This window comes from Schistocerca gregaria, chromosome 3 (genome assembly GCF_023897955.1).
Source record: "Schistocerca gregaria isolate iqSchGreg1 chromosome 3, iqSchGreg1.2, whole genome shotgun sequence".
Classification (NCBI taxonomy): domain Eukaryota; kingdom Metazoa; phylum Arthropoda; class Insecta; order Orthoptera; family Acrididae; genus Schistocerca; species Schistocerca gregaria.
Window position 1 is genome coordinate 94,779,645 of NC_064922.1, and position 19,217 is coordinate 94,798,861.

Below are 19,217 nucleotides of genomic sequence, written 5' to 3' on the forward strand. Positions count from 1 at the left end.
ATATAATCATGGCACTCAGAAGTAGATAATTGATGTCAAGTTTAGGACTTCGGTTGGCTGGTGAGCCACTGCACAGTGACATATGAACACTGTGCAGTGGTGGTATACTGGAAAGTTGTCCAGTATCACATGGCCCCTGTACAGAAACTGTGCAGTGGCTGTCTGGGCAAGATTAACAGCACTGAGTTTGTTTCAGGCCTCTTAACATGCCAGCAACAGACAGCCCTGCATTGTGTGACAGAAGGCAGGATAATAAGGCACCACAGAGATGCTACACAACCCACATCCACATCATTCTTATTATGTCTCCTACTCCATACTGTCATTGTATCCATCAGTTTTTCATCCTACATCACCACTACAAATACAGCACCTTATCTCATCTACCATTCATTCTCCTGACTTCGTGTACCCAGCTGTAAATAAGGAAAAGAGGGTCGCATTGTATGTGTTACGATGTGGCAATTTTACTGCATGAACAGCAAAAATATAGTATGTTATAAACAATTTTGCTATTACTTTGTGTTGGGTAACCCTGAGAGAAATTTATGATAATTTGAATGATGAGTGAAGTTATCTGCAAGTCACTAAGTGCTCTTAATGTCAAATACTGGCTAAATATAATTTTGGCGTATGCATGCAGTTAGTGAGGCTGCATATACAGTCATACACACAGTTCCTAACTTTTACACATGCCACAGTGAGTTAATCCTGTAACATAAAGTTGTATGTTTTTATAAGCATATTACTAAAGGATTTTACATATTAAAATTTTGTCAACTACTTAAAACGTTGACAGTAAAATTTTATTTGTCCCAGTCAGTCTTCAGATAGCCAGCCTGCAACTGAAATAAAGTTCTGGCTTTCTGGAACAAGGTTAGTAATTATCACTATTGTCCATAATTCAGTAGATTAGATGCTCAGTAATTTACTGATCAGTAGGCACTCTAATAAATTGAAATAATTGATTCTGTTCTTTATCCTGTAATGTTGAAACAATCTTTGTGTATCACTTGTTTGCTTTTTACTTATGCATTTAAGTATTTTTTTATATTGACTCGAATTTTTTTCTGTCAATCATGTTCAGGTGTTCTCTCTCCTATTAATGAAGAGCGTGAAATTGAAGAGGGGACTCTAGAGACCAGTGGAACAAGGGTAAGTTTCACCACTGGCAGAAAGTTAATTTTGTGGCATGTAATTAACACCATCCTCCTTCCTGGACTCATTCCAGGGCGCTCACAACTTTCACCAGCTCAGGGCTTTGAGCAATTACAATACTTCCCACAGGTTACTGACTTAATTAATCAAGTAAACTCCTTTCTTCATATCCTATTCATCTCCATTCCATTCTAATTACATCTCCCATGCTGGTTTGTTTCCTGACCCCACAAACTCTTTAACCTCTATTGCACTGGTTACTGAAATGCTATCTCAAGTCTAAATTATCTGCTAAATGATCCAAAACATTTCTCAAAGACCAGTCACATACTGGCTATTAATTTACAACAAGCAACTCTCCTTAAAAATTAATGCTGTGTTGTGTGTGAGTGGTTATTAACCTGAATCTTAATGAGAGTTAAACTTCATCTTCATGTAATTGCATATTTCACAGTGATCACAGATGTAGGGGGAAGGCATATCACTGACCCAGAATGAGACAATATGGAATAAAAAGTATCAGGACTGGACCACGCAAAAATTGGGACTTTGAATGGATGCTGATAACCATGCAATTGAGTGCCTCCCTAACCAGATATCTTTATCATGGAATAAATCACTCAAATCATCACGTACTATGAAGGACAATAAAGCAACTATCATTATCCCACCTTGCAGAAATGCTGCATGAATCTGTACAAGATTTCATGTACAAGATGGGATGTTTCTAAAGTGATTAAAAGTTTAAATGCACCATTTCAACTAAAAAATGACTTTCTGGTGGTGACCATTGTTCATCAGTACTGTAGACATTAGACTGTGAGATCCATAATTTTACCAGATTGATAGGTTACATCATAGTTGATACTCATTAAATACGACAAATGATCATCTTAGAAAATGGCACATACTGCTTACTGTTGTCTAACAAAGTGGGGGGGGGGGGGGGGGGTGTAAGGTGTGAACTGACGACTCCAGAAATTATAGGGATAATTATACCAGTATCAGTGTGGCTTTAGACTATCTATGTATGCAGACAAAGCAAGCTCCTGGAAACTACTGAAATGTCTCAAGGTTGGTGGCTGCAAAAATGCATCCAGTTTGTCTTCAGAAAAGTGTATTTCATGACCTTCTGTGGACTTGATAAAGAAGGCATCAATAATCGTTAAAGAGACAGTTTTCCAAGGTCCTATTTTTATTAGAGGGAAAAATTAGATAAGTTCTAAGAAACCTTGGAAAAAATCTTCTCTTTGTCTCATTAGCTGATAGTAGAGGGAGCTGTGAAGGTCAAATACAGGTAAGGCTAAAAGTCTTAAATTTTATAGTCACTGTAATGTGTTAAATAACTTTGTCAAATCAGCAATTTCTCTTGATTTTTTTTTTATCTGATGAGCCTAAATATCAAGCCCCTCTTGTCCTACGTTATAACTTGCTACTTTTCGCATATGCTGCAATTGCTCTCCTATTACTGTGCCATCCCCCCTTCCCCTCCCTCTCTCCCAAGAACCATGGACCTTGCCATTGCCTCAGCGATACAGATAGCCGTACCCTAGGTGCAACCACAATGGAGGGGTATCTGTTGAGAGGACTGACAAACATGTGGTTCCTGAAGAGGGGCAGCAGCCTTTTCAGTAGTTTCATGGTTAATAGTCTGGATGATTTTCAGATCTGGCCTTGCAACATTAATCAAAACAACCTTGCTGTGCTGGTACTGCGAATGGATGAAAGCAAGGGGAAACCACAGCTGTAATTTTTCCCAAGGGCATGCAGCTTTACTGTATGGTTAAATGATGATGGCGTCCTCTTGGGCAAAATATTCCAGAGGTAAAATAATCCCCCATTTGGATCTCCGGGCGGGGACTACTCAAGAGAATGATGTTTCAGGAAAAAGAAAACTGGCATTCTACGGATTGGAGTGTGGAATGTCAGATCTAGCAGATAGGTTAGAAAATCTAAAAAGGGAAATGGATAGATTGAAGTTCTATATAGTTGGGAATTAGTAATGATCGGTGTCAGGTGGAACAAGACTTTTGGTCAGGCGAATACAGAGTTATAAATTCAAAATCAACTACAGGTAATGCAGGAGTAGGTTTAATAATGAATTTAAAAAAATTAATAGTAATTTGTGACTGGAATTCGAGTGTAGGAAAAGGGAGAGAAGGAAACGTAGTAGGTGAATATGGATTGGGGCTAAGAAATGAAAGAGGGAGCCGTCTGGTAGAATTTTGCACAGAGCACAACTTAATCATAGCTAACACTTGGTTCAAGAATCATAAAAGAAGGTTGTATACATGGAAGAAGCCTGGAGATACTAGAAGGTATCAGATAAATTATATCATGGTAAGACAGAGATTTAGGAACCAGTTTTTAAATTTTAAGACATTTCCAGGGGCAGATGTGGGCACTGACCACAATCTATTAGTTATGAGCTGTAGATTAAAACTGAAGAAACTGCAAATGTTGGGAATTTAAGGAGATGGGACCTGGATAATCTGACTAAACTTGAGGTCGTACAGAGTTTCAGGGAGAACATAAGGGAACAATTGACAGGAATGGGGGAAAGAAATACAGTAGAAGAAGAATGGGTAGCTTTGAGAGATGAAGTAGTGAAGGCAGCAGAGGATCAGATAGGTAAAAAGACAAGCGCTAGTATAAACACTTGGGTAACAGAAGAAATATTGAATTTAATTGATGATGGGGGAAAATATAAAAATGCAGTAAATGAAGCAGGCAAAAAGGAATACAAACGTCTCAAAAATGAGATAAACAGGAAGTGCAAAATGGCAAAGCAGGCATGGCTAGAGGACAAATGTATAGATGTAGAGGCTTATCTCACTAGGGGTAAGATAGATACTGCCTACAGGAAAATTAAAGAGACCTTTGGAGAAAATAGAACCACTTGTATGGGTATCAAGAGCTCAGATGGAATCCCAGTTCTAAGCAAGAAGGGAAAGAAGAAAGATGGAAGGAGTATGAAGAGGGTCTATAAAATGGTGATGTACTTGAAGACAATATTATGGAAATGGTAGAGGATGTAGATGAAGATGAAATAGGAGATACGATACTGCCTGAAGAGTTTGACAGAACACTGAAAGACCTGAATCGAAACAAGGCCCCCGGAGTAGACAACATTTCATAAGAACTACTGATGGCCTTCGGAGAGCCAGTCCTGACAGAATTCCACCATCTGGTGAGCAAGATTTATGAGACAGACGAAATACCCTCAGACTTCAAGAAGAATATAATAATTCCAATTCCTAAGAAAGCAGTTGCTGAGAGATGTGAAAATTACCAAACAATCAGTTTAATAAGTCACAGATGCAAAATACTAATGCGAATTCTTTACAGATGAATGGAAAAACTGGTAGAAGCTGACCTTGATGAAGATCAGTTTAGATTCCCTAGAAACGTTGGAACACTTGAGTCAATACTGACCCTATGACTTATCTTAGAGGAAAGAATAAGGAAAGGCAAACATAGGTTTCTAGCATTTGTAGACTTGGAGAAAGCTTTTGACAATTTTGAGTGGAATACTCTTTCAAATTCTGAAAGTGGCAGAGGTAAAATACAGTGCGTGAAACACTATTTACAATTTGAACAGGAACCAGATATCAATTATAATAGTTGAGGGTCATGAAAGTGGAGCAGTGGTTGGGAAGGTGTGTGAGAGGATTGTATCCTGTCCTCGATGTTATTTAATCTGTTTATTGAGCAAGCATTAATGGAAACAAAAGAAAAGTTGGGAATAGGTATTAAAATCCTTGGAGAAGAAATAAAAACTTCGAGGTTCACCGATGACATTGTAATTTGGTCAGACAGCAAAGGACTTGGAAGAGCAGTTGAATGGAATGGACAGTGTCTTGAAAGGAGGATATAAGATAAACATCAACAAAAGCAAAATGAGGATAAGGGAATGTAGTCGAATGAAGTCGGGTGATGCTGAGGGAATTAGATTAGGAAATGAGACACTTAAAGTACTAAAGGAGTTTTGCTGTTTGGGGAGCAAAATAACTGATTATGGTTGATGTAGAGGGGATAGAAAATGTAGACTGGCAATGGCAAGGAAAGCGTTTCTGAAGAAGAGAAGTTTGTTAACATCGAGTATTGATTTAAGTGTCTGGAAGTTGTTTCTGAAAGTATTTGTATGAAGCGTAGCCATGTATGGAAGTGAAACATGGACGATAACTAGTTTAGATAAGAATAGAATAGAAGCTTTCGAAATGTGGTGCTACAGAAGAATGCTGAAGATTAGATGGGTAGATCATACAACTAATGAGGAGGTATTGAATAGGATTGGGGAGAAGAGAAGTTTATGGCACAACTTGACTAGAAGAAGGGATCGATTGGTAGGACATGTTCTGAGGCATCAAGGGATCACCAATTTGGTATTGGAGGGCTGCATGGAGGGTAAAAATTGTAGAGGGAGACCAAGAGATGAATACACAAAACACATACCGAAGGATGTAAGTTTCAGTAGGTACTAGGGAGATGAAGTAGCTTGCACAGGATAGAGTTGCATGGAGAGCTTCATCAAACCAGTCTCAGGACTGAAGACCACAGCAACAACATACTGTGCCCACAATGTTCCTTCTATGTAATTCCAAAATTGCACCCTCTTTGGCTTAGAGAATGTTTCTTCCTTCTTGGTCTATATCTACGTCTACACCCATACTCTGCAAGCCACCTGACGGTGTGTAGTGGAGGGAAGGTTTTGGCTGAATCTGCATGCTGCTTCATTCCAGTATGGCGCAGTACTGTCGTGGGAAAAATTTGTCACATATTAATCTGCAAAATTTCGTCTCAACTATAATCTTATTACTTTTGTCACTATTTGACTTTCTCAAATATGCATATAACATCTTGGGTCTGAAACAGGTTATTTGAAATACAAAGAAAACCGTATAGCACAGGTGCTGAATCTTGATAGTCACATTAAAAAGATACACACACTCATAGCTTTTGGCCAGTAAGGCCTTTGTCATATATTGTTATATTCCACCTGGATTTTCCATTGTTTAACAAAGAAAACAATGATTGACAAACAAAAAAAGGAACATTTGTATGAAGATCATGGATAACTTTTATTTTTTTCCCTGTGAATAGACCATTTCAGGACCATGTTTAAGTTTCAGCTAAATTTGAAATATTTTCTGTATTACAGTGTATATCAACATTAATTTGTAATTTCCAACCTTCTGCTGTGTTTTGTGGTCTTAATATTTTCGTTGTAACTCTCCTTTGTAATACTACTAATTTATCTAAATTGCAGTATATTGCTAGGCATTCACTTGAATATAATCATTGTGACTTCATTACTGTTGTTGTAATGCCTTATCTTTGCAATTTTTGTGAGGCACTTTTTATTCCATAGTTACTTAGTGATGATCTATGCTCTCCCCAATGTATTCAAATTTTTTTGTACTGCATAATTTTGTAAATCACATTCTTGTGTTATCTCCCCTACATATTTTAATTTTTCTTACCCTCTCTATTTGGACATCTCTTTTCAGGGATTTCTAGCTTTCTTACCATTTGTTAAATTGTTCTTGTCCTATATAAGTCTTTAAGCCAGTTCTACTGCCTATTTCTTACAGAAATTTGTGTTGTAGTAGATGCCACATTTTTATCTATAGTTTTTCTGTCAAGTTAATGAAAAGCCTTCTTGTTATCCACAAGATAACTACAGTGTCCTTTGAATTAAGTAACTGATGATGAATTATTGTCTTGGGATTAAATATTTGTTATGACCATGACCATCCCTTCCTAAAACAACCTTGATATTCACCTAAATGGTCATCTAGTGTTGTTGTTATTCTGCTTAATACAATTTTGGAAAATACCTAGATGCTACTGACAGTAAATAGATTACTATGTAGTTGTTTACATCCTGTTTATTATCTTCCGTGTGCAGTGGATGTATCAAGGCAAATCTCCATTCTCTGGAATTTTTTTTTCTTTTTTCCAGGTTTCATCAAAGAGTAAATCTAGCTCATTTGCTTTATTTGGCAAAGACCACTTCAAAAGTTCAGCTGTAATAGAATCTTCTCCACAAGCTGTGTTATTTTTGAGGGTGTTAAGTAATTCTTCAGATTCTTACATAGCTGGTGGTAAAACTTCAGAATTTTCATTAATATCTCATAATTCAGATGTATGACTTTGTTCAGAACAGTTCAGAAGCTGATAATGATATCTTGCCATTATATCATAATTTCCAGTATTGCTCAACCCAGTTTGGCCGTTTCCATTTTAGAAACACATTTGCAATCTGGTATCCATGTCATTTGTTTTTCAAAGTTTGTTAAAAATCATGGGAACGATTATTACAAAGTTTTGTCTATGTGCAAAAGTTTCTCATTTTCAAATGCTCATTGGTATTTCTGATTAATCTGGCTATTTTCTTTCTTTGTTGTTTAAATTGATCATAATCTTGAATTTTCTTTGAGCTTTTTCATGTTTCTTGCCTTTCAGGCCTCTCTGCTATGGTTTGTTTGCATATTTCATTCCCCCATATTTTCCTTTAATTTTCTATAGATTGAAATATTTTTTGTGCAGCATTATTGATCACTGTGGATATCTTTTTGCCAGGGGCCATGTTTAGTCAGTTTAATTTCATGCTAATAGCTTTTAACAGATTCTTTTGGTGTAGCGAGTCTGTCTGCATTATATTTTAGTGACCTTTGTGTCTCTCTTCATTCTTTATTATGTAGGAGTTGGACTTCAAGTTCACCATTCATTACTACTTTCAAATTCATAATTTCCATTGTACTTCTTTGTGGAATAAGCACAAGATCTACAGTTTTTTCCAGACATTGTGTTTTGAGATACCCATTTGGAGCTACCCTTGGGAGCTTTGTAAGGTAGGATGACATTAGTTTCAAATGATTGGCATCAATTGTGTTGGTTTTTCTGTAAGATGAGTAATGCCCTACTTCATTCATCAATTTATCTTCTTTTTCTTTATTTTCATTACTGTCATGATTTTGGCATCAAGCCCTTACCAAGTACATAAAAATATGTGTCCGACAGGTAAAAAACCTGTTTTCATTGATCCACAGAATAGACAATACAGTCATTACATTTGCTGTTTCTCTGAACATGTTAACAAATCACTGTGAAGTTTGAGGTCAGTTAAGTTCCAACATTACAGTAATTACAAGAAAAGTATCTTCCTTTGTCTTTTGGAAAATGCTCATTTGGCTGAGGAGGACCACTAGCAGTTAGTATTATTTTCTTATTACTTTGTTACATTTTCTGGAAATTCTAAAAGCTCTTGAATTTGTATGCATGGTTCATCATTTACAGACCTTCATCAAGGTAGTGTGGCACACTTGGCAGAAGTTCCAAAGCTTAACCCCCTCCTCTTGTCCAGACCACGTACTTAAAGTGATGATGCAGTCTATTGCAGTGTCACAAATATAGTATGAAACATTGTGAATTTTACATAAGCATATCTTAGCACCTACTTGAAAATATCTAATGGGGAAGCCTTGTCAGTGTTTAATTCTGTGCTTCCAGGAGTCCTGCAGAGTTTTTAACATTTTATGCATAATATTTTGATGACATATTGAGCAGGCCCTTTCAGGTGCTGCATGTCTGGAGTTACATGAACTCAGTGCTAGGTATCCAACCCGACAAAGAAGCCTTTGTTATTGATAGTGGTACATGACCAACAACAAAGTTTGATTGCTCATATCCACTATGCCCTTTCATGTACTACTCCGATATTCCATGACATGCAACTATTGTGTGTTTATCTCAGCACTAGTGAATTTGGTTGGCAGTGAGAGCTTAATAAATTCAACACTGCACTCCAAGCCTTGTTAAATGGAAATGACTGTTTATGTTTATTAGATTTTCTGACATATTTATTTCAACACTCCTTAACCCTTGGCGGTTGTGCTGATTTTTGTAACGCGAGCAAGCTTGTGGCGTACTTTATACACATGTAAAGGGTGGCTGTCTTGTTACTGAGGTAAACACTTATGAGAAAAATGACAGTTTAATCTTAATTTAACCAAGCAATGATAAAATAAACCCCTGCTATATTGGCTGAGTCACTTTTTAACTAAACAATAACAAAATAATCTTGATTGTGTAACTCTGTTGCCGCTTAAGAGTGTTGTTGCACAATTATGACCTACTCAGTGTATCAAACATCACAGTTGCATCAGATCCCAGCCAGACATATATTCAAGTACTATTTATCTCATAGGCAATTGCCTCATTAAGGGGTTGTGCTGCTATCTCAGACTCTGGGTCTTCTCTTTCACAGGTTGTAATTTTTTCTCACCTGGTTCACTGTGTATTTTATGATACTGCTGCTCACTTGGACGTGTAACAACACAGCTTTCCAATGTGTTAGCTAAAGCAATAATGAAGAAAGAGAAGTGGACTCCCAAATGTAAAATAACAATCAAGTGATACAATAGAATGTTATTTGCAGTTGGTGCACTTTATACGTAGGTGCACCCACTAGAGCTTTAATGACTTTGTTCAAGCTATCTGAAGTGTCCAACATGAAAATGGTCTCACCACATTTCATTTCATGATTATATTCAGAGCAGACTTTGGTGACATTTGATTTACTTCTTTGTTTCACTTGGTTGTGTTGCTGGTGCTCTATCTAGTTCATCTTTGATGTTACAAAGGAGACTTCTTATCCTAGCTGAAAAGAAAAAAATACACAGGATGTTGTGTATCCATAGGAGTCTCCCAATCTTCTCATATATTGGGTCAACATAAGCTAAAAAAGTAGTTTTTGGATTCTCTTACACTCTCACTCTCAATTTCTTATTCAGCTGTTGTTGAATTTCACTGCAACACCCATTCAATTTGATCATGTGGCTACTCATTCTTTGTAACACTTTTCTTATGTGATGTAATTCTTTGGTGAGGATCTCTTTGTCTGAAAGTGTTAGACATCTGTGGACTAGACTGAAACACTAAATTTGTTTGCAATAATATTGTGAAAAGGATAGTTGCTACTCACCGTGTAGCCAAGATTCTGAGTCACAGATAGACACAACAAAGTTAGTCTTTGGATTAGAGCTTTCACCTAACAAGGCCTCTGTTAAAAAAAAAGCTGTGGGCACCCCGTGGCACCATCCTATGCCTACCTATTCGTGGGGCATCCAGAGGAGTCTTTCCTAAACACCTAGACCCTCAAACTGATCACCTGGTTCAGATTCCTTAATGACATCTTTGTGCTCTGGATTGAGGGTGAAGACACCCTATCTACATTCTTCCAGAACCACAGCACCTTCTCTCTCATTTGCTTCATGTGATCCTACTCTACCCAACTAGCCACCTTCCTCAATGTGACCTCCACCTGAAATATGACTTCATCAGTATGTCTGTCCATATCAAACCTACCAACCACTAGGAGTTCCTCCTCATAGGCACCTGCCACTCATTCCATACCAAGAAACCCCTTCCACAGAGCCTTAAAATATAAAGGGTGTCATTCATGTCTTTACAGACAGTAATTACCCTTCCAACATTGTGGCATTTATTTCCAGTCACCACCCACCTCACAAAGTCTGACTGTTCAGCCACAGAGGAGCATTCACTTGTGACTTGGTACCACCCAGAACTGAAGCAAGTGAACTACATTCTCCAGCAGGGTTCTCACTACCTTTCATTGTGTCCTGAAATGTGAAATTTCCTACCCACTATGCTTCCCACAACCCCCACAATGCTATTACAGTGCCCTAGTCCATCCCTACACAATATCTGCTTCCAACTCCCTTGCTTCATGTCTCATGCCCTTGTAATAGATCTAGAGGCAGGGCTTGGCCACACATCCTCCCATCACCACCACCTACTGAAGTCCAGTCATGAACGTAGCCTATCCCATTAAAGGTAGGCAACCTGGGAAACCAGTCATGTGATCCACAAGCTAGGCTGTAACCACTGTACTGCGTTCTACAAGGAGGTGATAAACAACAAGTTGCCTGTCTGCATGAATGGCCACTAATAAACTGTGACCAAGAAATGATTGTACCACCCTGTTGCTGAGCACACCACCAAATACAATGTTGTGACCCATATCCCAGCCCCAGGTCAACAGGTAAGGTTTGCACATAAATTCTAGGACAGGCAAGGCCCAAGGAGGGGTGATTGCCTCAGCTGCTACCTTCCCAAATTACAGATTGGTCCGTCCGTCCATCTGTCTGTCAGGTGTTCAGGAGGTGTGACTTGAGTTGTGAACAATCACACAAGGCAGATGCGCTCCCCACTGAGAGGGGCGCCTGTTGAAGTAGTGTGCCATTGTCCTCATCATATCATCATCATCATCATTCATGACAGTCTCCAGACTGGACTGTGTAAAAAAATTGGACTGTGTAAAAATTGGGACTTTGCATGGACACTGCTTATATTGTAGTTCAGTGCCCCGAAAACCAGTCATCATCATCAGAGGCATTCTTAGAGAAAACACACACTCTTTTTCTCACTTTTATTAGAGTGGTGTTTCTGTCAAAGGCCGTGGCCTATTCTCTATCACAAGACATTATAAATTTCATGACTTTAGCTACAGGTACTTTAAGAATATAATCTAAGAGTGAAGCCCATATGCAAAAAGTGCAGAAATTTCATTTCTCTCACACTCAATTCCATAATTTGCATAAGTGTTGCCCGAAATATCTTAGTCAGACAATACATTCAGAACCCACTGCACTGCTATGAGTATAATCATTGCAACCACGATTGTAGGTCGTGTCTACACCCAGCCAACTGTGTAGCCTGTCTGCCTTCTCCTCTCTGCTGCATCAGTTTCAATAGTGACCGTGTCACCTCTTCTGCTTGTTCTCTGCTCTGGACTCTGAGGACAGACAGAAGGAGAGTGACAACAACTCTGTACAGGAGTATAATCCAGCCTCTGTGCCCTTTAGCAGTGATCCTTTGAAAGCTGCCACTCCATAGCTGCTGAGGTGACACCCCTCCATTTCTTCCCCCTCTTCCCTTCCCTAATCATGACACTCTTCCAATGGAATGTTTGTGGCCTTCGATCCAAAAAGAGGACTTCCGTCTGCTCTAGGAATCGCAACCTCTGCTTGTTCTGTGCCTGCACAAAACAAAACTGCGTCCTAATGACTGCTTCGAGTTCTCGCATTTCTTTCTAGTCAGCTTTGAGATCCACACCCATCCCCCAAACACTTCTTATACATAATGTAGTAGACAGATTTTGCTAATTGAGAATGATGATCATAGTCTCCCTGACACACAGCTTCAAGCTATTCCAGTGTTCATTTTACTTCCGTACCTGAACGTATCCATTTGTACTGTTTAAATCCCGCAGTCATTCAGTGTCATGGGCAGAGTTCATCCAGCTTATTAGGCATCTTCTTCACCCTGTCCTGCTGCTCATTGACTGTAATGCACACCATCCCCTTTTAGGCTCTCCACTAACCTTTCATAGATGCCGTCTTGGCTGACATCCTCAATTACCTTAACCTCATTTGCCTTACCATGGGAGCACCCACATTCCTTCCAGACTCTGTGCACTCCTACCTCCATCTATAGCTCTCTGGCACTGCCCAGTTTGCCCATCATCTCTAATGTTCCATTGTCTCTGATAAGTATTCAAGCAACCATTTCCCATTTGCTGGCTACATTCTGACTCCTACCCCACCCTCGAGAACACCCAAATGGCAGCTTTTTAAGGATGACTGGAGATTTACTGCTCCCTGGCACCCTTCAAGAAACATCATTTCCCCATCTGTGATGACCAGGTAGAATATCTTACAAATGTTATCCTTACCACCACAGTGTTACATTCTCACACAATTTTAGTGTGGTGTATTCTGGTCTCTTGGTGGACTGAGGTATGTCACGTGCCAACTCGCACAAAGAGATATGCTCTTCACTTTTTAACCATCATTCTGCAAAGGCAAACTATCTTCATTATAAACAGTTCCATACTAAGTGTTGTCACATCTTATCAGGATAGAAAAAAACTTACTGTATTTCGTTTGCTAGGTGTTTCAACAATTCCACCTAGTTTTCTGTTGTGTGGGCCAACCTCAGTTGGATCTCTGGGACTGAGAACCATTCTCCAATTTCTGGCCTGACAGACGTAGATGAAGTCAAAATGGACCTTATTTTGATCACTGTTTCTATAATTTGTGATTTTAAAATGGTGCATCATTCATTTCCCCTTCCATGATCCTTTGGACTACTCCACCAGGTAATAGTTGAGGGGAGTTCATTCCACCAAACTGTGCTGTCCTACTGTTTTGGCCACTGGCAGTATCCTTGTTAACTTGAATTTTTTGGGCACCTTTGTCCTGCTCTCTGACGGAAGCTGTGTCGCAGATGTCAGCTGTAGCGAATTCAGACTGTTAAGCTCATTTAAAATTTAAATATTTTGTGCTTCTTCACTTAGATAATTATGCATTTTTAATAATTCTCACTTCAATAACATTTCATAACTATCAACTTGTCACTGTACATGATTCCTAATCTCCATCATTATTTTAGTTTACCAACCTATTAACACCGAGGTGAGTATGTGTAGTGAGGTGACATACCACTGCCATGTTTCAAGGTGTCTGACTTACACTTAAATTAAGTTGATGTAAAGTTATTCAGCTTTTTTAATTTCTTGCAGGGGCCACAAGAGGTACACCTAGAGGAACAGTCAGCAGGTGAGATTTTTCGCTTATGACAGTAGCTTAATTATACGTTAAAGTTGCCACTTTAATATTTTCTTATGTGGTACATTATTTTCATCTTTTTCTTTGAAACTAATTCTTCATTGGTGGTATGCTAAAGTATTTCAGTCAAATAGTTGTTCAAAATTGTGTACATGAACTTGACACTGGACATTAATTATGTAGTACATAATTCACACTGAAAATTTTCATTGTCATCATAACTATGAAAGATTGGTTACAAATGTGCAATAGCAATTAAATGTTTATTGTCATAGATTGTGAGGGAAATATGATCAAAGAGGAAGAAGACAAATATTTAAGCTGCAAATTGACATTTCAAAATAAGTCATTGTAAAGGTCAGCAAAAATTACTAATTGTAGTTGTGTTTAGACCACAGTCCACTTATTCCATAGTTATGGCACATATTAAAATCAGCATCTTCAGATAAATATATATTTAAGTATACAACTATCACTCAGCGTAGTTGAGTTTCTTAAAGAGGAAAATATGCCAATGTTAATGGGGACTGGAACAAGTTAACCACATTCTTAGCAAGTGACCTGGAATCTCATCATGCTGTGAAATGGAGAATATTGTCTGTGTAATCCTTCTTTTCTCCCAAAGCGGTATTTATCGCTTGACGGACATATGAAATAGCCTGGCCCATCTGGGTGCCACAGTTAATTTGCATCCTTTGCCTGCCGAGAGCATACTAGACTACCTAATGACAACAAGTCACTCAGTACAAGGTGCCTGACTTGTTGGTAGCTCCACAACAGGTGTACAGCATCCTCGAGACCCATCTCCAGTCCTCTCACCACTCCCATACCAGCTTCACCAACTTAAACATATGGGATTTCCCATTAACTTGTTCTTAAGTTCCACAATCCTCCTCCCTCAGTAGTTGGTAGCCCCTACATCTACATCTAGATCCATACTCCGCAAGCCACCTGACTGTGTGTGGCGGAGAGTACCCTGAATACCTCTAGAGGTTCTCCCTTCTATTCCAGTCTTGTATTGTTCGTGGAAAGTAGGACTGTTGGTATGCTTCTTTGTGGACTCAAATCTCTCTTTTATCCTCATGGTCTCTTCACGAGATACACATAGAAGGGAGCAATATACTGCTTCACTCTTTGGTGAAGGTATGTTCTCAAAACTTTAACAAAAGCCCATACCGAGCTACTGAGCATCTCTCCTGCAGAGTCTTCCACTGGAGTTTATCTATCATCCCCGTAATGCTTTTGCGATTACTAAATTATCCTGTAACGAAGCGCGCTGCTCTCCATTGGATCTTCTCTATCTCTTCTATCAACCCTATCTGGTACGGATCCCACACTGCTGAGCAGTATTCAAGCAGTGGGCGAATAAGCATACTGTAACCTACTTCCTTTGTTTTCGTGTTGCATTTCCTTAGGATTCTTCCAATGAATCTGTCTGGCATCTGCTTTACCAACGATCAACTTTATATGATCATTCCATTTTAAATCACTCCTAATGCATACTCCCAGATAATTTGTGGAATTAACTCCTTCCAGTTGCTGACCTGCTATTTTGTAGCTAAATGATATGGGATCTATTTTTCTATATATTCGCAGCACATTACGCTTGTCTACATTGAGATTCAATTGCCATTCCCTGCACCATGTGTCAATACGCTGCAGATGCTCCTGCATTTCAGTACAATTTTCCATTGCTACAACCTCTCGATATACCACAGCATCATCCACAAAAAGCCTCAGTGAACTTCTGATGTCATCCACAAGGTCATTCATGTATATTTTAAATAGCAACGGTCCTATGACACTCCCCTGCGGCACACCTGAAATCACTCTTACTTCGGAAGACTTCTCTCCATTGAGAATGACACGCTGCGTTCTGTTATCTAGGAACTCCTCAATCCAATCACATAATTGGTCTGATAGTCCATATGCTCTTACTTTGTTCATTAAACGACTGTGAGGAACTGTGTCAAACGCCTTGGGGAAGTCAAGAAACACGGCATCTACCTGTGAACCAGTGTCTGTGGCCCTCTGAGTCTCATGGACGAATAGCGCGAGCTGGGTTTCACACGACCGTCTTTTTCGAATCCCATGCTGATTCCTACAGAGTAGATTTCTAGTCTCCAGAAAAGACATTATACTCGAACATAATACGTGTTCCAAAATTCTACAACTGATCAACGTTAGAGATATAGGTCTATAGTTCCGCACATCTGTTAGATGCCCCTTCTTGAAAACAGGGATGACCTGTGCCCTTTTCCAATCCTTTGGAATGCTACCTTCTTCTAGAGACCTACGGTACACCACTGCAAGAAAGGGGCCAAGTTCCTTCGCGTACTCTGTGTAAAATCAAACTGCTATCCCAGCTGGTCCAGCGGCCTTTACTCTTTTGAGCGATTTTAATTGTTTCTGTGTCCCTCTGTCATCTATTTCGATATCTACCAATTTGTCATCTATGCGACAATCTAGAGAAGGAAGTACACTGCAGTCTTCCTCTGTGAAACAGATTTGGAAGAAGCCATTTAGTATTTCGGCCTTTAGTCTGTCATCATCTGTTTCAGTACAGTTTTGGTCACAGAGTGTCTGGACATTTTGTTTTGATCCACCTACCGCTTTGACGTAAGACCAAAATTTCTTAGAATTTTCTGCCAAGTCAGTACATAGAACTTTACTTTCGAATTCACTGAACGCCTCTCGCATAGCCCTCCTCACACCACATTTCGCTTTGTGTAATTTTTGTTTGTCTGCAAAGCTTTGGCTATGTTTATGTTTGCTGTGAAGTTCCCTTTGCTTCTGCAGCATTTTTCTAATTCATTTGTTGTACCACGGTGACTCATTTCCACCTCTTGCCGTCTTGCTTGGCACATACTCATCTCATGCTGCCCTTTTGCATGCATAACTCTATCCCTGTCCCTGTGCCTCCTATATTATACCCTCTGTCATCCCATCCCCTCACTGACATTCTCACTCTGTCCACCACAACTCCTCATGCAGTTAGCCTGCTGGTTTAAGACAATTTATTTGATTGGCAGAGGGATTGACTGTGGCAAATGTTATTCCATACTTAGCCTTTTACTGTTTGTTTCCAGATTAACCCTTTCATGACCAATGGATCATCTTAGTCCAATAAATAAAGCTGTAGTGTTTACTATAAGCTCAAAAAACGCATATTATACATAATGGAGAATTAAGTCATCAAATAACGTAATCTGCTGCACTGTTCACTACCATATTCCAGTGTAGGGGTAACTTTCTCAATCCACAACTTTAGAATTCATTTAGTTTTGTAGCAAAGAACACACAGAGCCATGTTCAAACTGTATTTTCACTCCAAAAGGGAGTACGTGAAGATCGTCGAACAGAGAGCAGAAAAGATGAAACTGGAGTGTGCAATATCAGATGGAAAAAGGTGGGTGCAGAAAGGCATCTGCAAGATGTCTGTTTTGCAAGGAACTCATAGTACACCACATGGCCACTGTTTGACCAGATGCATAACAATATCTTATGTGGATGCAAATAAGTCTTTCTATGTGGCATTGCTGATTGTTTGGACTAAAGAATACCTTTCTATTCTTTCCCTTAGATTAACATAAAGAAAAATTTTCTAGTCAGCAGTAATGAAACAGGATAGGAATGATCAGTGGCGTTCACATACTAATTGAGGACAAGCAAGAGGATAATGCACATAAGGCCAACCAGTAATTTTTCTGACATGGCTTGTGGTACTCATAAACTTCATTGTTGAACGTTCTCCATTGCATTCAAATGCTACACAATGGTGGAATGGACATGAGGGAACAAACGTGGGGAATTTTTTAGAACAAATTTCCATAAATTGACTTTAGAGTGTGCTTTTATTTTTCACAATAATGGCTTTATCTTTATAGCCATTCTTGAATGCATGTTGAAATGTTAATATGTCTGTCATGCTGTGTTGTTCTGTTATTGGAAAAAGGTATTTCTATCTTTATAGGCTAATTTGTGGTTTTCAACTGTGCACAATGACAGCCATTTTACATATCCTCCTCATGTACTCATATCCTGCAGTAGAACACATCATAAGACCAATAATACAATTTTTCTATGACTCACAGACATGAGCTTGAGAATGGGTATACAGCTGAAATCATGACTGTGTAAAACAAATGAACTATTAATAGTCAAATGATGGAAATTTCTTTAAAAAGAAAGGTAAGGAGATATTGGTGGGCAGTGGGACAGTGGTAGTAAAAGAGGAGGAAAGATATGTGAAAGAAAAGTGGGTGGAAAAGAGATAGGAGCCAGTGTAGACAAAAAGACTTGTGGACGCCATACATCAGTCTTGTTGTGTACTTGAAAACACAGGTGTGGGGGAGTGACAATTTTGGCCTGAGGTTTTACACTCTTGAATATAAGGGAAAAAAACCAAATTGGATACCCCAGAACTATTTTTGAGCTGTTAAGGAGTTGTGGAGACAGTGGGAGTAAAGGCAAATGCAAACAGTGTGATTGAGAGAGGTGACATTGGCAGTGGGATATACTGTAAATAGGTGGGGAAAAAATGAGACAGTGGGAGAAGAAAGAGAGAGTGGCAGAGAGCCATATACATACACAGGGACAGTGAGATGGAGATGCTGAGTATGAAGGTTTCACTGCAGAGAGAGACCAGGTAAATGATTTTAGATTCTTGTGTGTTAAATACAGTGGGAATATGTTCACATACAAAGATTTTGGGTGAGGAAGGCAAAATGTAGACTGGGGCAGCTGTTTCCCCACTCTAATGCAAGTATTTTGAAGAGGAATGTGTTCATCTTTCACGTGCCTTAACAGCAGCATTTTGCCGGTGGTTTGCCCTATGGTACTATTTGTTGCATGAGATACTGATGTACAGAGTAGAGCAAATTAATAGTTGTCTGTGGTGCAGTACATTGAATCAGAGAATGTGGTAGTCTAAAAAAGTGTATTGTCTAGCCACTGTTGACAGTACTACCTTTGGTTGCATGTTGCATGCAGTGTTATCCTGTATTGTGGAACATGTGGACACTGAAGTTCATAATCTTCTCATTGGATAGAGGACAGCGATGTAAGCATTACTAATCAATACTACATTGCCTCCTAATACTTCATTTTCTGTGCAAGAGAGAGTGCTCATCACTCTGATTTTTAGATGTTTTCCTTCAGCTGTATTTCTTCCCACAGAGACAAGGAATTACTGAAATTAGTGTTATATGTAAACTTTATTTACTTCATTTCAGGCATAAAAATACTTGAGTGTTTCCCTATGAAAGTATGGAAAGACAAAAGGGAAACAATGGAAAATCTGGGATGTAATGTAACAATATTATGAGAAGGAAAGTTGCTATTCGCCATATAGCAGAGATGCGGAGTCGTACATAGGCAGAACAAAAAGACACCCACATAAAA

At 39.0% G+C, this 19,217-nt stretch overlaps 1 protein-coding gene across 1 annotated transcript in view; it reads left to right on the plus strand.

Annotated features, from left to right (window-relative positions):
- Window positions 1–19,217, plus strand: part of LOC126355264 (chaplin-A-like) — a 79,257-nt gene that overhangs the window by 7,784 nt on the left and 52,256 nt on the right. The window contains exon 5 of the mRNA XM_050005552.1: window positions 13,769–13,805. Coding sequence (XP_049861509.1) covers window positions 13,769–13,805 — 37 coding nt within the window. The remainder of the gene's footprint in view (window positions 1–13,768; window positions 13,806–19,217) is intronic.